The 26011-nt window shown below is 37.1% G+C and overlaps 4 protein-coding genes across 5 annotated transcripts; 2 read left to right on the forward strand and 2 right to left on the reverse strand.

Annotated features, from left to right (window-relative positions):
- Positions 1 to 1137: 1137 nt before the first annotated feature.
- LOC118272016 (PAT complex subunit CCDC47) lies at positions 1138 to 8716 on the forward strand. Of its 2 annotated transcripts, none has more exons than XM_035588307.2 (11): positions 1138 to 1283; positions 2243 to 2388; positions 2765 to 2868; positions 3215 to 3319; positions 3901 to 4075; positions 4457 to 4590; positions 5170 to 5328; positions 5775 to 5965; positions 6569 to 6722; positions 7174 to 7308; positions 8484 to 8716. In XM_035588307.2, exons 2-11 carry the CDS (start codon positions 2250 to 2252, stop codon positions 8586 to 8588), a joined length of 1401 nt encoding a protein of 466 aa, XP_035444200.1. In that variant the 5' UTR covers positions 1138 to 1283; positions 2243 to 2249; the 3' UTR covers positions 8589 to 8716. The 2 variants fall into 2 exon arrangements, with proteins under 2 accessions (XP_035444200.1, XP_035444199.1); XM_035588306.2 differs by having other exon boundaries at positions 1146 to 1378.
- A 2426-nt stretch (positions 8717 to 11142) lies between these two features.
- Positions 11143 to 12673, reverse strand: LOC118272027 (uncharacterized). Its single transcript, XM_035588321.2, has 2 exons — positions 12507 to 12673; positions 11143 to 12431 (listed from the first exon to the last, which is right to left on the reverse strand). Exons 1-2 carry the CDS (start codon positions 12531 to 12533, stop codon positions 11961 to 11963), a joined length of 498 nt encoding a protein of 165 aa, XP_035444214.1. The 5' UTR covers positions 12534 to 12673; the 3' UTR covers positions 11143 to 11960.
- A 373-nt stretch (positions 12674 to 13046) lies between these two features.
- Positions 13047 to 18728, forward strand: LOC118272010 (sperm flagellar protein 2-like). Its single transcript, XM_035588299.2, has 2 exons — positions 13047 to 16493; positions 16568 to 18728. Exons 1-2 carry the CDS (start codon positions 13210 to 13212, stop codon positions 18618 to 18620), a joined length of 5337 nt encoding a protein of 1778 aa, XP_035444192.2. The 5' UTR covers positions 13047 to 13209; the 3' UTR covers positions 18621 to 18728.
- A 354-nt stretch (positions 18729 to 19082) lies between these two features.
- On the reverse strand, positions 19083 to 25143 carry LOC118271951 (beta-1,4-galactosyltransferase 4-like). Its single transcript, XM_050693667.1, has 10 exons — positions 24912 to 25143; positions 23538 to 23801; positions 23036 to 23104; positions 22447 to 22509; positions 21803 to 21959; positions 21211 to 21311; positions 20639 to 20801; positions 20121 to 20228; positions 19737 to 19832; positions 19083 to 19362 (listed from the first exon to the last, which is right to left on the reverse strand). The coding sequence occupies exons 2-10, from the start codon at positions 23755 to 23757 to the stop codon at positions 19200 to 19202; spliced, it is 1140 nt and encodes a 379-aa protein (XP_050549624.1). The 5' UTR covers positions 23758 to 23801; positions 24912 to 25143; the 3' UTR covers positions 19083 to 19199.
- Positions 25144 to 26011: the final 868 nt, after the last annotated feature.

Consider the following 26011-nt stretch of genomic DNA (forward strand, 5'->3'; position numbering starts at 1 on the left):
AATCGACTGCCTACGTCTACGTAGTTAAATATAAAACAATAAATAAAGTTCATTGATCAAGAACAATCTTGCTGATACGAATCAACATTCAGCGAGGCTTTTCGATGCGGATTTAAACAGCTAATGGCCTCGTAATCTTGGCGCAATGACGACATAGCTTGGACTTGATGACTAATGCTTATAAAATAACATTTTAATGTAATGTATCGACCGGAGTGATACCACGACTTCACATAAAACCGATGTGATTGTATTTCGTTGTGTGACTGGGGTTACCGGAGGCTCAATTAGACACCCCCCTTCCCAATCCCTGATACAACCCTTAAATTCCTAAGCCCCCAAAAGGCCGGCAACGCACTTGTAACGCCTCTGGTGTTTCGAGTGTCTATGGGCGGCGGCAATTGCTTACCATCAGGTGATCCTTCGGCTCGTTTACCGGCTTATACCATAAGAAGAATTTAAGTTGTTACATCATATGACCATGACTATGTTGTGAAATGGTAATGTTTTAGTCATCAAATTAGTAAATTACTACAGTTAATAGGAAGCGGAAATAAGTTTTAATCAAAATTATGTTGTTGTGAATCTGAGTTACAATCATTTGGGTGCACCTATTGACCTTGGCGTTTGGTAACACGACTGTTTTATTATAACGTGACTCATTATATTTTAATAAAGAAATAACTTAATAATTAACCTGCCAACCTGCCAAATTAACGCGTTTTTTATATATTTGAAGTTACTTTTTGTGTGTTAAGATTCTATTATGTTCCTTATTATAGGAAACTCCAATGTATGTTCAAAAGATTGCATGATTGCCGCCAGGAACCGGAAACGGAGGTTTATTTTATTTTATTTTTCTGTGAATAAATAACCTCTTGGTTTTTTGGTGGTAAACATTTTCCATCTGATATTTTTTGCTAGATATTATTCATATATTTAAAAGAAACTTAGTAAATTAAAACACGATTAAATCACTATAAAATAAGTTTCTTTTTATCTTAAGCATTATTAGACGTGTCTTATTTTTTTGACGATATTATTTTATTTTCCTAGCAACATTTGAAGTGAAATGTCATGTGACGTGACAAGGTTGACATTGGTAAGTAGTGCGTTTTCGCTTCGCGTTTAGAAAAATCTATTGTCAAATTGTTAATAGACGCGCTTGTTATTGGCCAACACGTAGTAGTAGAATTCTAATCCAGTGAGAATAATTCTAATATAAAATAATTCTAATATAAAATAAATACAGCGAAAACATACTGTGTCAAACCCGCAATAAAGTAGGTGAAATGTGATTGAATTTGTGTAAAATAATCTAATTAAATAAGTTAATGAGCTAGTTTAGTTGATAACATCGTCGAGAAATAGATAACAGGTAACCTAAAATGTGTATATTTTGCTAAAATATCATAGATATAAGGTGTTAAAAATTGCACAGTCAGCCGTGCTATTCGATGCAGTAAAAATAAAAAATATAAATTTAGATTACCTTGAGACCTATATTGAACTTAATTTGCGCCGTAGATAGTCTAGTAATCAAATAAAATCTCTAATACGAAGCTGAAGTTGGCTTAAAACATTACCTTTTAAATTTATTCATAGCATTTAAATATTTAGCTGTCTAAAGTTTATTTCCCTCTTGTAGGTGACTTTGCGTGTATAGGTTATTGGGGACAGTAGTAGAAACATAATGAATACCCATAAACTAGACCTGAAACCATACAAATTGTAAAACAACCTTGTAAAATAGATAAGATTACCTTCTACTTGTTTAACTAAGAATTAGGGATATTTTCTGTATTTGTATAAAAAAAACTAATTTAAATTCATAGTAGACATATTAACTTTAATGTAGATAACATTGCTGTGTATTTTCCTGGTATGTAGTTAGCTTCTTTAGACTTTAATTTGTCAATTTTATGAATAGGTAATATATAATGTCATAAGGCACACTATTCTTTCAAACTCAGTGTTACCATATTTATTAACAAATAAATCAGTACAACCACAAGCTGTAGGTATAAAATACCTATAAGGATAATAATTGTATTGTTGTCTTTCCTATTACATGCTAAGAAAGATTTAATAGAGAACTAGCTACACCCATGCAGTTTCATGTACTCTGTTCGGATATTATTGACTGTAGCGTAATGTTTTATAGCCTTTCTTATTAATAATTTTAATAAAATGTATTATAACTACAATCAAACGGACAATTAAATTCCTTATTTATTTCTAGATACAAAATGCGGTGGGTGCTACTATCAGTATTTGTGCTGCTGTGCAGTACATTTGTGGCCCAAGCGTTCGAGGACCAGGCACTGGAAGACGATGACTTCGCAGAGTTTGAGCAGTTCGAGGCTGAGGATGATGAACTGATTGCTGGTAGGTCAAAGTCAAACATTTATTGCAATTAAACCATAAATAGGAATTTTTGAAATGTCAACAAATAAAGAATCAGTCAGTCTGTCTATCAGTGAAGCTAGGTGCTTATTCCAAAGTGTTGCTTCGAATAGAGGCCTCCTTAGTCCTTCATGTAGAATGACAAGCTGCCACCTGCATCCACTGGCTCCCCGCTGAAGTGACAATGGGCAGGCCATGTCACTCTAAGGACTTATTAATACAGTAGTAGTATTCCTTAATATTCATCAAAATCAATCCAGCAGTTTAGTAATCTTAGACACAATTAGATATTGAGACTAATACAAAGTTATGTACATAAGTTTATGATGGTCATTAAAAAATATTTTAATTATTTCAGATTTTGCTGAGGACAAGGAGCTTCCTCCTTCAAAGCCAGTAAAGAGTGCATCTCAAGAGCAGTTTGAAGCCAATGTCGAGACTGAAGACGAGATATTAGTTGAGGTGTGTATGTATAATTGTATATTATAGTCATGTAATATCTGGATCTATTACTATGGCTGTAACATAATATGTTTTATAAGCAAGACTTTTATTTATAAAAAGCTATCGTAAATTAATTAAAAATCTCGGTTTACACACGTAAATGAATGGAGAAAAGTTTTAAGTCACAGGGGCCTCTTCATCATGAGCAGCGTACGCAGACGCGGCGACGGCGCGAAGCCTACGTAGAGTAGTGACTCGAAACTAGTAGAGCTTTTCTCTATTATTGACCCAATCTCTCCCACTGTCATTCAATAATAGAGAAATATCACCTCATTAAATAATATGTATTATTATTTTCCCTCAGGATGAAGACAATGAGTTTGAGCATTTCCAAGACCCTGAGGAGTTCGAGGGGTTCCAGGATAATACTCCTCGTAGCTCTGAACAACCAAAGATCACTATTTCTAAGGTAAGTTCATTTAATCTACTCGAAGACGAAACATAAGACATTGCAACGTTGCCAACGTCTCGCCTTTAAGAAGCGGCAGAGGTGCACATTACGACACGTAAAGCAGCTAAATAATGTACTCCCACTTTTCACCATTTGGAAATAAAACATAATACAAACTTCAGCTAAAACAAATTTCAGCTAAAAATAAAAGTGAGTTCGTAATTAAGTTTATGATTCGCGTGCTAGAAAAGAGTTGTAGTAGCCTATGTATCCCATATTTGTATGATCATAAACAGGCACACTCCATGGCCACATTATCGATTACCACCAGTGAAACGCTGATCCTCACACACACACACATCACATCCACAGCAAGTCAAGATATCTTCACAATCTTTTCCTTCATTGTTAGATAGTGGTGTCTAGTCTCAGAAAGTATCGTTGAAGGTTGATCCTCTATCTGAAGATATTCTATGAGTTGTATTGGCTCTTTTGTCGCCTTAGCCATCTATAGGGCTATCTTTCATTAAATAGAGCCTGATCTAGGTTCTCTAGTTACTATAAAGTGTGTTTAAAACCTCGGTTTATTTATGTTTCAGGTTCCTATAATGATCCGTCCTCGCTGGGACGCTTATTGGTTGGAAGGTATCCTGTGCTGCCTGCTCGCTGCGTACGCGCTGGCCTACGCCGTGGGACGCGCGAAGAACACGTCTATTGCCACCAACTTCCTGAAGTTGCACAAACCGTTACTTGATGATAACTTCACTTTAGTTGGTAAGTACCTATCATATTAATAAATTTTAGTCCATACAGTCTAAGAGGTCAACTCTGACATTTGTCAGTCTGCTACACCTTGTTATGAACGTCCTGGAACAACCATGTAAAAAATAAAAATATCTAATTCATAATATTAATGCTTACTTGTACTTCATTACTTTCAATTTAGATTATTTTTGTAAAACATTTTATATCGAACTGTACTGGGTGTCCGTTTAATAACGATCTGACAGGTCCATGTCCGAACACAAACCGTAGAACTATCGATACCTTTTATTTTACCATTTTTGTAGATTCAGTACATAATCAGGCACAGCACATCACCTGATTCACTATGTGAATATTGAAAGATGTTAAGTAATCCATGTGCATTTCCAGGCGAGACAGGCTCAGACGTGGTAACAGCGAGTTCGGACCGCGGGTGGCGCCGGGAGGCGGAGCACTGCTTCACCATGTGGTGCAGTGGACGACTCTGCTGCGAGGGCATGCTACTCACGCTCAAACTCATCAAGGTACTGTTACTAGTCACTATACATGTTAAATTATAGCCGCTAGTCATTTCTGTTAAGTTAAAAGTAGTTTTTGCTTATACCAGATGGCGCCACTGTTGTTTTAAGGCACTTAGCTTAAAGATTAAAAGACTTATTTGAAGATTTATTATGAATTGATGATGTCTTTATCTATTACTGCGCAAACTAATGAGATGAATGTGATATGGCTATAATACTGTTCACGGAATTATTCCGTTCCGTTAGTCTGGATTTGCATTCGTTGGAAAGGTATCGGGCCCCGTGATGTTTATAGGCACAAAAAAATTCAGTAACAATTTTAAGAAAAAAGCAGGAAACTTGGGAAAATAATTGGCGGCGAAACGGAGTTCGCCGTGTTTGCTAGTACTGTATATAAGAACATTTAATTTGTATGTAATAATGTAAACTGAAAGAAAAACGTCTTGAGATCAATTTTAAAATTGAACTCAATAGGTTAACCTGAATCAGTTACATTTTATGCTTTACAGTCACCAAACTTTCCCGCAATACCAAATAAAAACCACAAAAGATCTAGTTCTTTAACTATTCTTTCTCCTTCAGCGCCAAGACCTGGTCCACGTACTGCTAGGAGTAGTGAGGCCGACGCCGGACACTCTGCTCGTACGTGTGGAACTAGGCAAAGACGACAGCGACCCGTTCGTACTGTGCGTCGCGCAGAAAAAGATCGCCACACGCCTCGCCAAGGAGATGCAGGACTTGGTATGTTGTTTTGAACTTTATTGCTGTTGTAATAAGTGTAGGAATTCGTCTGGTATTTATTATTCTGCTAATGACTAACTGCTTCTTTGACGGGGGATCCAATGACTTCTCCCGCCCTGGGTGAGGCCAGAGGTAGTTTAAGACTCTTACTGACTAAACTTCTGCTTTTTGAGCTGAAGCCCGGTTACTCCGCTAAGTAGTCCATAGCACAGTCAATGTCTACAAGGTGGTACTTGTACCACCTAAATAAATAAAATATAGAATAAAACTTAAAGCTTCCTTCCTTAAGAATCCCTTCAAGGTGGTACTAGCTTTAAGTTTTATTCGGCTGCGGAACTGCGGTCAACTTAACGGGTCACTGTGGTTCCAGCTCGAAGCAGTGGTAGGAACAGGATGATTTTTAATCAATATGAGTCTGACACTAACTGAGTTTTTTCGGTTCCCAGAGCGTGTTCTGCCCGGAGCGTCGCGCGGGCGACAAGCACGGTCTGCCGAGCGCGCTGTGCGTGCTGTCGGAGGCGGCCGAGGCCACGGCCGGCGTGCTGGACGCACGGGTCTGTGCCGCGCTGCATCACTACCATCAGCACGTGCAGTACATACACATCTCCGACCGGTACTCCGGACCCAAGCAGATGGAGTTAGTATTCTTATACTTTTTGTTTAATTTTCGTAGTGCATTTATCTTCCACGCTACATAGTTATAATTCAATTAGCAAAAATCCGTTTTTTGGCGACAAAAATGAATTAAAAAATATTATATACAGTGTAGCTGTCCCGTTCGCAAATTCATTTAATGGTTAACTAACCCAGTCCTTTCAAAATTTGTTTTCAAAATAAAATCATTACTAAGGAATAGTTTTAGTAATCACTAAATGTCTCTGAGTGCGGCAGTTAGTTTATCTCCGAAATATTTGATCCTAGCTTGAACTTGTAACTTCATTTGCAAAATAATTTATCCTCTAAGGTCACTTTCAAATTGGATTAATATTGGTACAACCGTTCAAAATACAATAATACACTTAACTATAGTATACTTCATCATTTATTTGTGAAAAATAATCCTCCAAAGGTCCCTTTCAAAATTGATCAAGATAATAATACACTCAAAAATACTCACTTAAACATGTCATAGAAACATATAGAATAGATTTATCATTTACTATAAATGTAGGTATAAATAATTAGGTGGTACAAGGTTTAATGTTTTATATTAGTATTATTAACGCTACTTATTTTTCAGGGAGGCAGCAGTAACGAAGCCGCCAGACACGGAGAAGGTGATGCTGATCAGCTTCGCGCTGGGCCCCGACGGCGGCGGAGACGAGGTCCGGCCGCTACTGCAGCTCGTGTTCCATCTCATGGACAAGATCAAGAGGCTCCGGCTTAGCAAGGAGGTCTGTACATCATTATTGTATCTTAAAGGCTATACTGACCGTAATTTTTTTAAAGTGAAAATTAATTTTTAACTGAAAAAGCGATTGAGAACAGTAAGAATTTGATTATGGAAAGGTTTATTCAATCACAGTTTCACTATAAAAAAGTACTGTACTGACATCATTTTAGCTAGAACGTATGAATATAATAATTATTTCTGACCATATTAAATAGCTTTTCATGCATTTGGTTTTAAGATGAATCTAAATATTATGATTTTAATCAACTTCTAAAAAATTGTTTTCAAGAAAATCTATGGGAATGGGGTGGTTTTTGGTCAGTAAGAGTCTGACACTCCTCTCAAAAAGCCACTAATTTGACATACACATCACATCCAGACTCAAACTTAGTGTTTTTATAGAAAAGTATTCATTATGTTGTGTTATTGACAAAGTAATTTTGTTATTCCAGGCGTTGGCGAAGTGTGAGAAGCGTCGTCAGAAGGTGGCGGAGGCCTGGCTGCGAGGGGCGCACGCCGCCCGACAGGAACAGGCCGCCGCTAGACGCGAGGAAAAACGCAAGCTCGAGAAGGAACGCATCCTCGCTGTACGTATATTTTTAACTGACTTCAAAAAAGGTTCTTTGTTTGACCTTTTTTTTTTGAGGGGGAAAATCATCCAATGACTTCTCCCGCCTTGGGCGAGGCGAGAGGGAGTGTCAGACTCTTACTGACTAAAAACCACCCCGTTCCTTCTCCTGCTTTTCGAACCGGGGCGGAGCCCCGGTAAACCCGCTGGGTAGTCCGCAGCTCTTTGTTTGACCTGTATTTATGTTCCTACATACAATAGGGATGATGACGGGGTATGAAAATTTAAAATCTATTTAGTCCATCAGTTAGATAATGAAAAAATATTAGACACGTATTTTTTTATTTTGTACACTTAGATAAAACGAATCAAAGTTTAGGAGTGGGAGCAAATACGCATAAAAGGTATGTAGAAGTGACGTCACGCGACATTTCAAATCGATATATCTTCAAAAGTACTTGTTTCCGTAAGAAAATAAAGAATACCTACGTGTCTAATATTTTAACATAATCTACAAGACGGACATTCAAATAAAAATGCCAGCTAGATGCGCTCGAACACATTGAAAGGCGTGCCAAGAAGCTCATCAACGATGATGCGCTTGTGGAGGCCCGGCTTCAAAGCCTTGAACACAGGCGCAAGGTCGCAAGCCTTTCCGTTTTTTACCGGATACATTTCGGAGAGTGTGCGGGGGAATTGCACAACTTGATTCCCCCTAGTCCTTTTCATCATCGAACCACAAGACAATCGGCGAGGCGTCACCGCTTCATGGTAGATATCCCACCCACTCGCACGAAACGCTTCGCTTCAAGCTTCCTTGTGCGAACTGCTAGGGAGTGGAACTCCTTGCCGGAGTCTGTGTTTCCTGATGGGTATAACCTGGGTGTCTTCAAGGCCCGAGTGAATGGGTTGCTTATGGGCAGACGTGCTCCACCGTAGGCCGCATCATCACTTACCATCAGGTGAGATAGCGGTCAAACGTCGACCCATTAAATGTAAAAAAAAAAAAAAAAATTAGTCATCAGCTCTATTTCTTAAAAGAAGCAGTCAGGTAATTTTTAAAAAATTACCTGACCTAAAATTACCTGAAAAAATTACCTGAAAATTACAAAAAATATTATCTTTACATCATACTATAATTATGACTTGCTGAATTTATTTACTTATTACATTACCCTTTTTTGTACGTTCCAGGAGGACGACCCAGAGAAGCAGCGTCGCTGGGAGCTAAAAGAGCAGAAACGCCAACAGAAGCGGAAAACGCCGAAAATGAAACAATTAAAAGTAAAGGCTCTGTGATCATTGATAGTAGACCGCTCGATCACAGGCCCGCACCAATCAGTCATGCAATATACATTATACAGTCTTTGTTATTTATTAAGTGTTACATACTCAGTGGCTGCGAATAAATGAATTTTACGTTATAATCTTTGTGTTTTTATTGAAGTTGTAGTTCCAATAACGACGTTCGCCAGCGCACGGTACCGTAGAGCGGGCGTGGGAGACCGGGGGCGAGCTGCCGGGGGCGCGCTACGGGGGCGCGCTACCGGCGGCTGCTACCGGTGGGCGCGCTACCGGCTGCTACCGGGGGGCGCGCCACCGAAGACGCGGTTCTGCCCACAGCCCGTCATCACTACAAACCTGTATTATTTGTGCTAGTCTCCCATGATATGGCTTGTTCACATACGTTCCTCTGTCAAGAGAAAAATGCAAAGATTTTGTGCTTAAAATCCAAATTGAAATGTGGCCGGGCTGTATTACATTAACTGTAAATATGTCACAGATTCTAAGAAATAAAGTATTTATTTAACACATATTTAATTGATTTTTTATTTCATTTCTTTGACAAACCTGAAGAATAATAAAGAGAATCTGAATGCACAAATGCTAAGAATATTGCCAGAGCATTACGAATGCCGATTAATAAAAATAATAAAAAAGCTTAGGGCTGGACTAGACATCCAAATTACTTACATAAATTAAACGATACGTAAGTAAGTACCTATCGTTTGATTTAAAAGGAACCAAGTAGCGGGTAAAATCGCGCGGAATAACTAGTGAGCAAATAGGCACCCCTGAAACCCTGGCGTCCATCTGAATTTGCACCTAATCAAATGATGGATGTCTTTGTTCAGCAGTGGACGTCTTCCAACAGTTCCAACCCAACGCTCACAAACGCCAGTCTCCTTTAATTTTCAAATCAAATCAAATCACTTTAATGCATCCATAGTGTACAATTTGGTCGACAGTTTTATAGTAATGTTCCAACTATGGGCCCTATTGGGCACCGCAAAAGTACTTAATCTACTTACATATTAATTGGTAACATTGTTTAAATAGTATCAAAATTATAATTACAACATTTATAGGCAAAATTACATAAAAAAAATATATTAAAATTTATAACATTGGTAACATCAATTAATACTATCAAATTCAAATCTTAGGCATTAATCATTAATAAAGTAATAATTCAATAATACTATTTTAGCAGTTTTTACTTACATAATATTGCACAAATTGAAAAAAAAAACAAAATTAAATCGATACAATAGCTACTTACGTACACAACAAAACAGAAAATGCAATATATGTACTTATAATGAAATAACTAAATAACACTGTTATACTAAGAATAATTTATCATTCATATATTCGTTTAGGGAGTAGTAGGCTTTGTCTATGAGTATATCTTTAATTTTACTAATGAATTTTTTGTCACTAATCTCGTCCTTTAATGAGTCGGGTATCTTATTGTAAATTTTTATTGCCATTACATATGTGCTGTTTGAGTGTAGTGTAATGCGAGAAGTGGGTAGCATTAACATATTTTTATGTCTAACGGTGCGATCTTTATATTTGTCTCCACGCTTAATGAAGAAGCCATTGTATTTTCTAACAAATTTACAAACTTCCAAGATATATATACAAGGGAGAGTTAATATTTTATGTTTTTTAAATAACGGCCTACAGCTATCAGTCTGTTAACCGCTGATAGTGGTCATTATTTAATTCTGTCCTCCTGTCCATGTGATTTTCCTTATTTATTACCCTTCATAAGGCAAAGGGAATATTTTTACCACCATGTTTACTTCAACGAAAAGTTCAGTGAATATTACAAAAAGCATATTCAAAAAAAATACTTTTATGTTATATAGGGATAACACCACGATTTTTAACGAATACACAAAAAAATAAATGAAAAAGTTGGTAATTTTGTGCAGTCGATCGATACGCATACGATTTTTTTTTTACTTGCATTATTCATGTAAAGGCTTAGTAATGAACTACTGTTATAGGATTCGATTTCCTTACGGGATAACTATGTGACCAGGATATTGAAATCAATCTATAAAGTTTCTTATATAAAAATAATTTTCTTTACGTGGAAATATAAAAAAGAAAATTATAGTGTAGATGTGGGTAAGTATATATTTTTTGTTGGGTTGGTGACTTAATTATTATGATTTAATTGTATTGTTCTGGGCCCCATCCAAACATACAATGTTTCAACATTAAGTGTAATTCCGAGAAATGCATCTAGTTTAACTATATTACCTAGTTCCAAAATAATATACTGGTGTTGATGAACAATGGCAGTGACATTTACGGCGCATTCCAATAAACTACGGATCGTTAAATTTGCTTACGAGCCGTAGAATTTTGACATAAGCTCCATACAAAATGTGTCAAAATTCGACGGCTCGTAAGCAAATTTAACGATCCGTAGTTTATTGGAATGCGCCGTTAATCTTTTTATGTCTAGTAGGGTAGGCATATTTTTATTAAATTGTACTGAGGGCAACAAAAAAATATCAACATGTATTTTTAAGTCTCAATAAAACACTTATAATAATTAATCAAAGCAATATTTATTTCAAATATTTGTTATTAAATTAATAAGAACAAAATAACAAAATATGTTAACAAACATAAGTATCTATTTCTAAGTCACAGAAGCGTGGATGATAAATAAATTAATGTGTTGTTATGACATTTGAATTTTTGTGGATGGGATGAGATCTTCATACAGTCTTATTATCACTCAATTTTTGTTTTATTTAATGAAATTACATTACCAAAATATTATATGCCAGCAGTATCACATTAAAATACTCATACCAAATATGAATCATGGCTTAATGACAATAGTTATGTGTAGAAGTACAAAAGATTTATTTAAAAGAGAAGTGCATAAATGTGACTTAGACCAAAACAAAATGAATTTGTTGTCAACAAACACTGGACCACAAGTTTAGGGTAACCATATAAATCATTATAACTCTCACAGTTAACAAATACATTAACTTTATCAAAACAATTGTCTAATTAAAATACAATGTATTCAATATTTTGTACCGATTCCAAAACTTTTTGAGCAATTCGCTTAAACATTAATCAAAGTAGCTGCACTATCAATTATCGTTGGGGTGGATAATACAATACATGCAAAATCAACTCAAGTACACCGAGGAGCTAGGAACATTCAGAATCAGCTTCTACACTTTATAATCCATGCATCAGTATAAATACACTGAAAAATACATTATTTTCAACATTCATTAGATCACTTGAATACTACTTCTATATTCTAACCTTCGCCACTCTAACTTAGAGCAAATACGACTCGAAGGTCATCACACTAGATTTTGAGGTGGCTTGCAAGCGGTGTCATTCATCGACTTGCAGCTTCTGGATGCGCGTGGAGACGCAGTCCATGTCGGGCGAGGGCTCGGTGCGCGGCGGGCCCTCGGCCGCCAGGTTCAGGTTCTCCAGCGACTGGCAGCGCTTCGCAGGACTCTTCACGCACTCGTGCTTGTACCCGCTCGTCGACGGCTCTAGCAAACTGTTTTTGTACTCGCACCCGCTATCGCTCACGTCACTACCGATCGCATCCGAGTTTTCACTCTTAGTTCTATGTCTAATTGGTAATACGTAAGGGCAGAGTCTGTTTTTGTTCGTCGCTCGTTTCATACAATAGCCGACGGTCACGTTAGACACGTATCGCGTGTTGAAACGCATCACGCTGTAATTTGTCTTAGACTCCCGCAAATAGTCGCGCCGTGCTTCAGTTATTGCACTCAACATTCCGAGATCGTGCAATGCTTTATCCAAATTCTCCAGGTTCATGTGGCGAGATTTCTGTGAACAACGCAACAATATCAGTAATGCGCACTGTCGTTCCAACTATTCTACAAGTTAATTGATGATACATACACTTTTATCGAATTCATTACATTTCATCCTGGATTAGATCTAAGCAGAATTCAAGAAATATACATAGAAAACAGTGAAAATAAACATCACAAAAAAGTCATAATAAGGTATGACAAACACAAGTCTGGGTTGCCAGTTGTTAATAAATTATTCCAATAAGAAATAAGACGAGGAGAACAATGTTGAGATGTTGGAGGCCGATCGGGCTAAGTAAATGACAAAATTCAATCTTTATGTTGTAGATTTATTTATACATTACTAGTTTTTGCCCGCGGCTCTGCACGCGTTTTCTTCAGTGACTTTTAAGATGTCTTTCTATGAAAAATCCCGTCAAAATCTATTGCGTAATTTTAAAGATAAACAAACAAACTCTTTTTTATACTATTATGTGGTGATAAATCCTAATCTATTTGATCTCAATTTTAAAAAACCTATTGAAGAAAATCTCTACTGATTAGCGACTGAATTTTGTCGTAATTTTATATCAAAATAAATAAGTTTTTATTTGCACAAAGTCGACTCTGTTTAATCTTTTTATTTTTTATTTTGTGAAAAAAGTCCTTTGTCAATGTCATATTTTGTATTTTATCTTTTGTGAATTCTCATAATTATTTTTATTGCATGTCAAACTATATCAAGTAAAACATTATCATCTGATTCATAACTTTTGATGTGGATGAAATGAAAAAAATATATTAAAATTATGGCTGAAATACTGAAAGAGTGGTTAACTGAGAGACTGAACCGTCCCATATCATGGGAAGCAGAACAATTCGGAGATATGATGAAAAATGGTTATGTAATTGCTGGAGTACTCAACAGTTACAATGTTATTAACGACGAGAAACATTTTTTAATAAGGTCTAGTTTAGCACAAGAAGATATTAAAAGCAACTGGAAATATTTAACAGAATGGTTGGCTGATATTAATGTCTACGTCAGTGCCAGTGATCTTGAGAACATAATGGATGGTAAGGGCTCGGCAATACTTCGATTATTTTATAAAATGTTTCTACATTTGGATAAAAGGGACAGAACGAACTTTATTAAACGTGAAAGGAAAATGGTGTCCAGTTTAATAGAGAAAATGGGTCACAGATTTAAAGTAGACTACATACCAGAAGGAGAAGAGTCTGTAGTCGATGATCTTGCGAAGCCATTATTGAACGAACAACATTTTATTGAATGGCAAAGAAAGAAAACCGAGCAAGTAAAAGATACATATGATTATATACGGCATAAATACTCGAAAATGTTAAAAAAGATAGAGGAGAGAAGCACTCCTATGTGCTATCAGAAACTCCCATCACCACCAAAATTGTCGAGCAAAGAGCGTGAGGAAATGGAAAGATTCGCCTTAAAGTATCCTTGTAAATTTGAAAACTATACATATGACCAGCTTCTTGCTATGGAAACGCAAGCTAGAGATCAAAGAACCTCTATTTCTGATTCTGAATGGAGTAAAGCTTATATGAGTAATCTTTATAGTAGATTGCATAAGAAATCGGATTCTGAGGAATTTCAGAAACAAATTCGAAATGTTCTGAGTGGAACTATGTGGGATCTATCTATTGCTGAAGAAGAAAATAAATTGGATACTCAACTGGCAAAGAAAGTGATGAAATTGTCACAATTTGAGAAGCAAATGTGTACGCAGATTATGGAGACCAAACAGCAAGCACGAAATTTGGTAAAGAATAGAATTCAAGCTGAGAAAGAATTTGCAGAACAACGAGAACTCCAATTCAACCAGTATCTAGACAACGTGAAAGAACAAATTCAATTAGAAATGACAGAAATTGACTTCGAAAAAGAAAGACAAAATGTTCTCCACAAAAGGCTGTATGCGGAGAAAATGAGACGGAAACGCTTACACTATTATGATATTTGCTACGATACCATATTATCGATAGTGGACTACGCAACGAAATACGCGTACTTTAAAAGACTTATAGGAGATGATATCCCAGAACATTACTTACATGAATGGAAGGTTTTATATTACAAACAACAGCCAATATTCGATATTTTAGAACCTACAGAAGATATTTTGAAAGAAAGAGTTGAAGAAGAAATGACTCCGGAAGAAGAGGAAGTAATTAGACTTGAACTAGAAAGACAAGACGCGCTGAATGATAATGAATTCAAAGTTTACCACGACTATTCGTACCCTTGGACTTTAGACTTATTGATTCCTAATTATGATCCAGAGTCTGAAGAAAGAAAATATGAATACTTAGGAACTCGCATATTGGGTCATATGGTTTACACTTTGCTTGAAATAAAATACCCGTACCCACCACCGTTACCACCAGCTAACTTACCATCGTATACATCTAAAGCGTTAATACGTGGCCTGCCGGAAAGATCGTTAACTGTGCCAATGCAAGTTCTACTTAATACAAAAAAAATACACGTTGTTCGACTTGAAAATGCGATAAACTTTTGCCTTAGAAAATTCAAAACTGAAATGATAGGCTGTACCGATATTGATTTGTCTTTTGATAAGTTCATAGCGGCTGCCCCAGAGGAAGAGGATAAAGAACTGATAAAGTTAATGAAGTTGGAAGATGACGCATACAATAAAAGTAACGAGTCAGCCTTCGCTGCTATATTGAGTGCTGTTACTGCTAATTCTAAACAAACACAAACTCCAAAAACAATTCCAGAAGAAGATATTAAACTGTCTGATGCTGCAGAACTGGGTAGATATGCTTATGAATCTTTGGGCATCGGTGATACTTTGACAGATCATCTCATTGCAGCAACGATTGTTGAGTATCTCAAAGATCAAGATGACATCACAGGGTTTGTAATAATAAACTACCCTAACTCCTATAGGGAAGCACAAATTCTCGAAGAAACATTTTCAGGGCGTGCACCGCCAAATGAGACCGAACTAGAGGACAGAGATGATATTTATCTAGAAGAGTGCATTGCGAAACATCGTAAAAAAGAGAAAGATACCCATAAGGAAGTCAGGGTGTCCAGACTTGTAAGTGATCCTCATAAAAAAAAGAGTGATAAACCGTTTGAAAGCTACTTCACGTGTTATATTCATCTAAAAGAGAGTCAAGACATTCTACAAGAACTTGTAATTTGGGATTTAACGGAAACTAACTCTGAGTTAATCGATCGGTTTTACGCAATACTTGGTCTTAATTACAGTATGTACTACGAGGCAATAGATAAAGAATTGTTGGCCCTAATTTGTAAATACATTATTGGTGACCTCTCGTTGCCTTTAAAATCTACAGACAGTCTTTTTGGAGAACATGTTTTAAGTTTACTTGAGTTTCCGTCAAATGAAGATAAAAAACAAAAATCTAGAATTCTCAAACCCGAAGTTATAGATGGGAAATCTAAAGAAAAAATGCATAGTTCAAAACCAAGTAGAAGTTCTATGATGCCACTCGAAGTTGTGAAGGAACCTTCATTAGAAGAAGCTGTGGATGAACACATACCTGAAGAAACAGATGGAGAAGAAAGCTATAAGACAAGTATTGAAGAAATAAAGTTATTAGCTGGAGAGGAAGATTGGAATTATGGAGAGCTACCAATTCCTCAAGTAATAGGAGTTGCATTGGCGACTTGTTGGCAAGAAATTGAAAAAGTCTACATTCATGATATGCAGCAATTGTTCTTTGCAAAACGGCTGCAGATGAACTGCTTGATTCCTTACGCGAGGTTCATTAAGGATAAAATGGAACAAATTATCACTCTACCTTCGAATAAGCAAGATCTTGTTTGTAACTTTCAAAGGGAATATAATGATTTTGAAAGTGACTGGCGTGATATTAATGTGGCTAAAAATGAATGGCACTGCAGAGTCAAAGAGTTACAGAATCAGTTGTATAAAATTTGTGATGCGAGAAAATTGCGAGCTGAACAACAAAGGCTTGCTCTAATAAGCGACAATTGGACTATGGAAGAACTGACTGCCATGGTGAATACTTACATTTCTTGTATGCAAGCAGAATTAAACAGGTAATGACAAGGTGATCGGAGTCATGTATTATTTAGGTAAAAAAAAACATTTTTTAATCTTATTTTTGTTTCAGATCATTTTTGACGTTTCAATCGCTCCATGATTTCTATTTTTCTATGATCAAACGTATGCCATCAAATGAAAAAGTATTATTCAAAGAATTAGCCAAAATTTATAGGGATTCGGATGACTTATCTGGTAGCAGGAAAGGAGCAGAAGACAAAGTTTTTAGACAATTGAAGATGGGATTTCAAGAACTGCAACATAAAAATATAGAAATCGACTTTAATAATAACCCTTTTAATTTAGTTATAGAAAATAATGTGAAGTTCGCTTTAAAAGTTATAAAAGAAACAAACGATTCCTATCGGTCTGTGATTGCTAAAGAATATAGCGAAGTAGCAAAAGTACAGCCACCTACCAAGAAGAAAGATGAAAATACATCTGAGGAATCAGTAAATGCTGAGGAAGTCTTCAAAGAGCAAGCGCTGAAGTGTATAGAAGAATGGACGATGGGCATCAATGGAGAAATGTTTAGAGCCAGTCTTCGGATGCAAGCTCTTCAATATAAATGTTACCGTGATATGAAATTATTTAACGATCATGTTTATAAAACCTTTACTGACGTTCAAGATGATATTAATAATTACTACATAAATGAGATTAAGTCTGTTGATAGACTTTGTAAATATTTACAAATGGCTGTAGAAAATGGTAGACCGATACAAGAGACGCTGGTTCTTGAAAATGATACGTTTATGATCGATCCGAATCTTTTGCAGTTTGCTCCCCCAGAGCCGCCAGCTGATACGACAATAGATCGAGAGATAGTTGGGAGTATGGATTTCAAAATCAGTCAACTTGCTGTTCTCCGGTCACAGTTTAAAATAATCGCGCCGACTGGGATTATAATGCAGCAAGCCTTCATTTATCTTCTTCAAGATTTTATTTTCTTTGGTAAAGAAACTTGTGACGGTCCTCTGTTCCCGGAGGCTTGGTTACGTGTCGATCCCGAGCAAGTGCCAAAATTGGTATTTTTGATGTTCGGGGACACAGTATACGTTGATTGGCGTGACTTCCTCATTTATTGTTTAAATATAAGGTTTCCACTTGTAGAAGAATTATTAGAGGCTCGAACGAAATTTCGATGCAAGGATCTGTCGTCAACGGAATTGATAGATCGAGATGACTTTATTGCAGAAGAGCTTTGGTTTGAAAGTGATTTTGATGCCGAAGACGGACATGCACAACTGAGGCTGAATTTAATAAAACATTTTTTATTCGAATTATTTGAAACAATGGAAGATAAAATGAATTATTCTGCATTTCTGTTAGCTTTTAGCAAAGATATGAATGCTATAGCAGGTTTCGCAACAGCGTTATCCATGGCCGTTGGCAAGAGGGCTTGTTTTGATCTAGAAGAGTGTGGTGAAGTTGTGTGCAAACTGATTAAACAGAAACAGTACAGAGATGAATGCTTGGCTTGTGCACATAAATGTACGCAAGAGTTCATAGATAAAGTTTTGGAAAAAGTCATAATATATTGTGAAGGAACTAGCATTATTGAATTAGAATACGTTCCTCCGGTCGAGGAAAAGAAGAGTAAGAAAGGGAAAGTTGGTAAAACGCCAGCCGGGAAGAAAGGAGCTGAGCCTGTGCTTAACACTCGAGTGAGATCTCAGAAGAGCTTGGTGTCGAAGAGTAGAACATCGGCATCTACTACAGCTGTTGTCAAGACTACGTTTATATGTCGACCTTGTGAAGATGAGGCCGACGCTGAGGAGAAACTATCAGTGAAGCCTGAAAGCATAGTAGAAGTGAAACTGGAGCCGGAGGAAGATCCAAACGTAATGTACGCTGTTAGTCAATCCGTCATTTGGAACGTTCTACAAGTTTGTTTGCCGTGGCATTTTGTGTTGGTACCAGAAGCGCATAAAACGCCTTACATCGATCAACTCACAGACGCGTTGAAGCGATTGGAGGTGGACACGGATAATGGCGACATATACGTCTGCAGGCTGGTGACCGATCCAAATATATGCACGTTGCTTCACAAGGTGAAAAAGTTCACAATTCTGAATCTTGCTGAGGAAGTTGTTAAAGTTTTTGGGTCACGCAGCCCGTGAAAGGAATTAGACATTATTTTATTATTTGTGTTTTTATTAACTATGTCTGTTTCGAGAGTTTTCTTGTTTTGTGTCAAATTATGGAAATGAATTATTGGAAATATAAAACGTGTTTTTGTTTAAAAAGATAGAAAATAATGATACAATAGATACTTGTATACATACATCATAGAATACCACTGATTTATTTTTTATATACCTATTATAAAAACGTTGCCTCACACTAGGATTTTCTCCTGTGTCGTGGATGCGTTAACAAACATACATATTCACATGCACATGACACCCAAACCCGAAGCAACAATTTGCGGATACAGAGTTGCTCCGTACGGGAATCGAACCCGCTACACGTTGCACGGCAACCATTTGACCAGCGACCACGCCAACTATGCAGTCATTATTGAGCATTGTTACACTGACTCCACGACAGATGGCGGTGTAAATTAAATTAAACCACTTGAATACTACACATTAATTTATTTATTATCAACAGTACACGAAAGACATTCACAAATATACAAGACAAGACAATGAATTTCAAGACAATGTTAAATAAAAGTGGAGATAGATTGAATTTATTCATTTCTCTTTCAAGGGATCGTATTGCAGTAGTATGTCGTTGACACTGAACGCTAGAATGTAGGTAAACAATCTATCCTGGTCGATCCTTATCATCTTATACTTCGTTGTGGAAAGACCTTCCTTTGGCAACAGCAGTCGGTTCATCGCGATAAGTGACGCCCTGAAAACAGATTTCCAAATAAATATAAAAAAAAACTAGCAAACCAGGCGAACTCCGTTTCGCCACCCATGATTTTCCCTGTTTTCTTGCTTTTCTCTTGAATATTTTCTGTGCTATAAACCTCATGGAGCCCGAGACCTTTCCAACGAATGCAAAACCGTGGAAATCGGTTCGTGCGTTCTGGAGATATATCCGGAAACAGGTCAGGAAAAAAAACTCGACTTATTTTTATATAATAGATAAACTACGTTATTTAAATAACACTGTCGCTTATGATTATTATGAGCCGCGGTATAGCTTGAAAACAATCGAGTAACCTTAACAGTAACTAACTTAAATTATCTAAAAAAATTGGATTTTTATTGAAAACTTACCGTTTATCATCAAGGTGGTTTGTGATATTTGCCATTATCCTGAAGCGAGCCACAGGATCGTCATGTTTCACTATAGTATAATTCATCGCTTCAAGCCTGGAAGTATAATAAGTACTGACTAATTTATTTTTGGAAAGGATATCTAGTTCATCTCAGCTTGGTTGTGGTTTTAACTTAGGTTTTCCACCAGAGATGTGCTATGCTACGTTGCTGTGGATGCGTTTAGCTTCCATCAATCATATTCATTGGTACACATATTATGTACCAATGAATATGATACACCTATAGTCGGATCCTATAGCACCCGAGGAATGAATAGGGATGGCGTGGTGACAAAGTTGAGAAATGAAAGATTTTTAATAACAATATTAAAGAACATCTCACCTCCCAGAAAAGTCGAAGTCAGCTAAATCTGAGTCCACGTACATGTTGGAGTATCCATTCACAGCTTGGTACTGATCTGGTAGCATTGCTGTCACTATTCCGATAGACCTGAAGATATAAAGGGACTTCATTTTGCATCATCATAATCATTGGTCCTTATCCATCCAATAATGTTGGCTATAGACCATTTAGCTTTTGGTATCGAACCACTGTCTGCCACACAGCTGGTATCGTCACTCCACCTTGCTGAAGTGTTCTCCGCACTACCTTCGGGTAGATGTGATTGCAGAGGACAGCTGCGGACTACCTCTAGGGTTTACCGGGGCTCCGGCTCGAAAAGCCGAGAAGCCGGAAAAAGTATGAACGAGGTGATTTTTAGTCAGGAAGAGTCTGACACTCTTTCTCGCCTCGCCCAGGGCGGGAGAACTCAATGGATGATTTACTTCTTCAAAAAAATCTTACTTATGAGAAAAATCTCAGCTATTAATATTTAGCTCCAATAATTACAATATTTTTACCTGTTACCCCAAGACAGTATTTGTGTCGGATGCTCTGGACAGGAGTAGGATATCCTCTCGTCCTCAGGGATCAGGTCCACGTCGTGGAAGATCAGGCAGTCCCAGGTACCGAACCGCTGCGTCTCCAGGAACGCGGCGTTGTATAGAGAGCCTTTGGGGTCTCCTATACACAATATAAACCCAAGTGAAACGGTCTGCTTAATGAGACGTAATTATTTATTACAGATGCTACTCCAATAGGCTCACCCCCCCTTCTTTCTTTTTTTTTCTTCATTTTTTAATAAAACGTGCGTTTACATACATATATTTTCACACACACATGACACCCAGACCCGAAACAACAATTTGTGGATCACACAAAGAGTTGCTCCGTGCGGGAATCGAACTCGCTTCACTTTGCGCGGCAGCCGGTCGCCCAGCCACCGCACCAACCTTGCAGTCATATTACATGGGACTTTTAACAAAAATGGTGAAAAGTGGGTGTACATTGTATAGCGGCATTACGTGTCGTAATGTGCACCTCTGCCTAACTCTTCGGGGATAAAAGGCGTGACGTTGCATATGCTACTCACCCAGAAATCGTGGCATGACGAATATTCTGTACTCCAAAAGTTGTTTCTGTAGTAGAGCGTGGAGATTATGAAGTAGAACCAAACGATTGGTGATACAATATCTGCAAAATTGACATTTACTAACTTAATAATTTTCTGAGAATTGGTAGTGAGAGTCACTGGCTTTAACACACACAATATTAATTCAGAAATGAAATTTTAATCTAGACTAAAGAAAAATTTTTAGTGTCTGTGTGTATTATTAATATAACCACTTTTTACTATAGGCATAAGTACGATACGTATACCAAAATATCATTTATTTTAAATTTTTGTCTGTCTGTTTGTTCCAGTTAATCTCTGAAATGGCTGGACCGATTTTGACGGGAGTTTTATTGGCAGGTAGCTGATATACTAAGGAGTAACTTAAGTTTTTTAGAAAATAAAGTCACAAAGTCCGTAATTTTCGCGAATAAAGTTGCGAGTATCAGCTTCTTTAAAATAGCACACCATATTTAATTCAGATTTCTACTCTAAGTGCTACTACAATTTATTCCAAGTTGGTTAAGCTTTATATTACAAAATATACTATATAGGTAGTTTTAAAACGTACGAGCTCGGCACTAAAATTACAACAGCCACTCTGTGTGCAGCGCGACAGTGCGCCGGCGCATAATAACCCCCCAGTTTAACTGCTGCAATGGCAGGACTCTCTTCAATCTGCTGAAATTTGGGTCCAGTTGCATTCAGTAACTTAAATCCTATTGTATCTGTAAAAATAATTTAATTATGTACATTAAAACAACATTTTAACTATGTTGGTCTATAATTATGTGTCTAAATCCGTATTTTGCAGACTGCCTAGCGGGTTACCGGGGTTTCGGCTCGAAAAACAGGAGTAGAAACGGGGTTAGTCAGTAAGTGTCTGACACTCCCTCTCGCCTCGCTTAAGGCGGGGAAAGTCATTGGATGATTTGCCACCCTCAAAAAGAAAGACCCGAATTATTCCTTAGGCAAACTAGGCAAGCGCCTAGTGTACCAGGTTGCAGAGACGCGCGTGCCCAACTGCCCATAGAATGGCGGCAGCGTCGAAAACAGAGTCCATTCGGCGTTCTGATTGACCGGCACGAGAGAACCAACCAATCAGAGCGCCGCTCTCGTTCCGATTACGTTAAACGTAAAGCAAACTCATATAAAGGGTGCAGATATTATGTTGGTCGAGTAGTCACAAGTAAGTGCAAAATACGAGTAACATACCTGATGTTCCAGTTAAGTTGCATCGTGGCGTGTCGTTCGTATACGCTGGAGGTGCTTCTGCAGCTATAAAGGAAATACTAGATATTAATCTAGGACGTATTTTGAACGACAATCTAATAATACATACAGGTCTAAAAGTTATTTATATAATCTCATGCAAAGTGGAGCTTTCACAATGGAGAATGTATTGTGAATCTGATTGAAAAAGAGTAAAACCTATGGCGTTTCTTGCTCGTTCTTCTCCATAGGAATCACTTTGGAACGAGCAAGCCTCACTAGAAGACTGATTGACAGACAGACTTTTATTTAAATATTGGAATATTTGCTTTGACGTTCAAAAATGCCTTACTGGTCTATTGGAAATAAATAATTTTCATTTTGACTTGAACCTATGACTGCTATGCTATTCTGAAATTTTTAATTAGATAAATCAAAGTTTATTCGATCGCGGTCCGCCATGTCATTGGTTGTGATGTGTTCTCGACATTGGTCGAGCTTACTTCGAAAGTTCAAATTGAGTTACAAAATATACTTAGCTGGACTAGACTAGAGTTATTAAGATTTATCCATTACATATTTTGTTGCTTACCTATATTTTTAAATAACGTCTTCATAGACATAAACCAGTAGTAGGAAGAATTGAAAGCATTTTCGTAATCTGAAAATGGAATTAAACTTTGAAAATTATGACATTTTCGGCGTATTTGGCAAGCTGTCACCTCGAATACAGTGGCACAGTTTTTTTTTTAGGGGGAAAATCATCCAATGACTTCTCGCGCCTTGGGCGAGGCGAGAGGGAGTGTCAGACTCTTACTGACTAAAAACCACCCCGTTCCTACTTCTGCGCTTCGAGCCGGAGCCCCGGTAAACCCGCTAGGTAGTCCGCAGCTCCGGATCAGGCATCAGCCCCACTGGGTCCCATCTGTGGTGGTCTGATGGCTCTTTGAGGCGCGCGTAGAGCGCACGGGTCTGGTTCTGGTCGGGCGGCGAGCTACCCTTGCTCACCGTCCGCATACGGTACTTTCTGCACAGTACTAAGGCTACTGATGTATAAAAAAGTGTTATTATAATATTGTATGGAGTCTACTCACCCATAAAAGCGTCTTGCGAATCCACTAAAGAATATTTATAACGAGATGCTGACTTATTTTGGGCACTTAAAACTTTAGTGACGTCATAAGATCTTCTTCTAGCGTTATTCTTTAGGATATCATAGTACACTATTAGGTGGAAGTAGCAATCTATGATGATGATGAGGCATACTATGAAGATCCCCACTCTACGGGTCGTGCAGCAAGGGTAGGTATCCATTGCTCAGCTTCAAATCTTACGTCGATAACTGATGAGTCTTTATTCTGAAATATCAAGGATTTTGTATCAATTTTATGATTTACAGAGACTTGAGTGTCAGATCCTGTCTTTTTTTACGTTTGATGTGTCAACGCTTGGCCATTATCTCGCCTGATGGTAAGTGATGATGCAGCCTACCAAGGCTCGGAACCGGTTTAAAAAATACCGGTTAATACCGGTTTATATCGGTTTTCCTCCGAACTTTTCTTAAGAACGTGAACATTAAAGAACTTTATTTTAACCTAAATTAACCGGTTTATTCGACGAGGGGCATGTCGGTACACGCGTTGAAATATTATTATTGAAATAAGCTGAACAGCGCGCGGCGTTTCTTTGATGTGCGTCGTATTAACCGGTTTTTATTGCTCTAAACCGGTTAATCCGAAAAAACCTTTATGAAAATACTGTTCCAAATACCGGTTTAAAAAAACCGGTTTCGCGAACGAAACCCAATGTAAAGGTTTTGCGTACAAGTACATAATAACGGTTTGAAAATTTAACCGGTATCCGAGCCTTGCAGCCTACGGTGGAGCATGTCTGCCCATAAGGAACCTAGGTATTTCCTGTCTGTTTTATATTGTAGTCTGTTAAAAATCGAATTCTCATTCAATCGTTTAACACAAGGGATTTTGCCTTTTGAGCTATGAGCTTAGTTCTCACTACCGCCCTTGGCAGCGGCGCGCTCTAAGCCATAGTCCTCTTTATATTTTTGGAGTACCATTAATTTTATTTGTAAAGAAACTTTTTCAAAGAATTGTGCTGTATTCCATAGTATTGAAAACCGTCGACTGGCTATTGAGAAATGTGTCCATGAAGCAAGTACAAAGAGGAGATGCCATGATGTGATTTTGCAATGTGACAAAACATTAATTTTTGTTTAAATAACATTGCTCCACACTAGGATTTTCTCCTATGTCGTGGGTGCGTTTACAAACATACAAGTATACATCCACATCAGACTGGGCTCTGCCAAATTATAAGTAAAAAGATGTAGATAATGATGACCGAGGTAGGTATAATAAGAGATCAGAAACTGGCAGATTAAAATTTGGACCATTGGCAACGTGTTTGCACTATGAGACTTTATGTTAGAAATATGAGTTAAATATACTTACTGCACTGTAATTTGAAGTAAACATATTATTCCAATAATCCAGTTCAAATAACCAGGTTGAACTATACCATGAAATAATTAAAAAAATATATACTTTACTAACGAAACTCACTCATTACGACAACTCTGTGCATATCTCATTCGTAGAGATACACAAAGCTTATAATTTAAATAAATAAATAAAATGTTTTAATCAAGATCAAAATTCATTGACGATGATGTTTGAAATAATTTATATCAATTTGACAATTTCTCGCTTTAAAAGTCTTCTAGTCTTTGGAAGAGAAGAGACACGAGAATTATTACAGGTACTCTTTGCAGAGAGGCTAGTATCGTAGGGTAGAAAAAAGTCATTACGATACCTTACTCTTTGATACACCTCCGGTAAAAAGTAAGGGGGCTACTTAAACATCGCAGGCAGGTACATACATAAATACTACTATTTCCAAACAAACTGGTCTAGCTAAATAAAACTATTCGTGTAAGGGAGCTTTTCCACAAGAGATGTGCTATGTGTGGAACTATGTGACCGTTTCTACTGATGTAGCTGTGCGAGGAAGATGCGCAGTTCGAGTATGCAATAAATCGATAGTAAATACCCATCCATAGCAGCATTGGTGAAAGCTAAACGCATCCACAGCAACGTAACATAGCACATATCTGGTGGAAAAACACCCTGATCCACAAAAATAATTTTACAAAAAACTAATAACTGCGTTGGTATTCTTCGAATAAATAAAAGACGTAATGATATTTGTAATGTCATGTATTGCATTGTAAGTAATTTAGCAAAGGACAGCAACTCTCAATGACTAAAACTTATACATACAAAATCACCTACTAAGTGCATAATTTAAGTACATAAAGGCACTTTAAAAGTACTTATTTTCTTTATCAATCTAATCAACATCCGATTCCAAGTGTAGGAAAAATAGTTTTTAATATATTAAGCAAATAAGTGACAAATGTAATTTTTCAATTATTATTAATTGCGAAGAATTTTTTCACATTTGCTCCATGATGTAATTACTTTTCTTCACTTGCAATTTGTTGACATTAAATTTAAAATATCTGTGCTTTTACATAGGAAGGGTACGGTGA

This window comes from Spodoptera frugiperda, chromosome 5 (genome assembly GCF_023101765.2).
Source record: "Spodoptera frugiperda isolate SF20-4 chromosome 5, AGI-APGP_CSIRO_Sfru_2.0, whole genome shotgun sequence".
NCBI classification, from domain to species: Eukaryota; Metazoa; Arthropoda; class Insecta; order Lepidoptera; family Noctuidae; genus Spodoptera; species Spodoptera frugiperda.

Bases quoted from the DNA above. Each gene is read 5' to 3' on its own strand.
- LOC118272016 (XM_035588307.2), top strand. From the start codon at position 2,250: ATGCGGTGGGTGCTACTATCAGTATTTGTGCTGCTGTGCAGTACATTT. The intron at 2,389-2,764 runs GTAGGTCAAAGT...TAATTATTTCAG, and splicing joins GGATGATGAACTGATTGCTG to ATTTTGCTGAGGACAAGGAG. The intron at 5,329-5,774 runs GTATGTTGTTTT...TTCGGTTCCCAG, and splicing joins CCAAGGAGATGCAGGACTTG to AGCGTGTTCTGCCCGGAGCG.
- LOC118272027 (XM_035588321.2), bottom strand. From the start codon at position 12,533: ATGAAATGTAATGAATTCGATAAAAGT. The intron at 12,432-12,506 runs GTATGTATCATC...CGTTGTTCACAG, and splicing joins GTAATGAATTCGATAAAAGT to AAATCTCGCCACATGAACCT.
- LOC118272010 (XM_035588299.2), top strand. From the start codon at position 13,210: ATGGCTGAAATACTGAAAGAGTGGTTAACTGAGAGACTGAACCGTCCC. The intron at 16,494-16,567 runs GTAATGACAAGG...TTTTTGTTTCAG, and splicing joins ATGCAAGCAGAATTAAACAG to ATCATTTTTGACGTTTCAAT.
- LOC118271951 (XM_050693667.1), bottom strand. From the start codon at position 23,757: ATGGATACCTACCCTTGCTGCACGACCCGTAGAGTGGGGATCTTCATA. The intron at 23,105-23,537 runs GTGAGTAGACTC...TTCCATTTTCAG, and splicing joins TTCGCAAGACGCTTTTATGG to ATTACGAAAATGCTTTCAAT. The intron at 20,229-20,638 runs GTAAAAATATTG...TTATATCTTCAG, and splicing joins ATACTGTCTTGGGGTAACAG to GTCTATCGGAATAGTGACAG.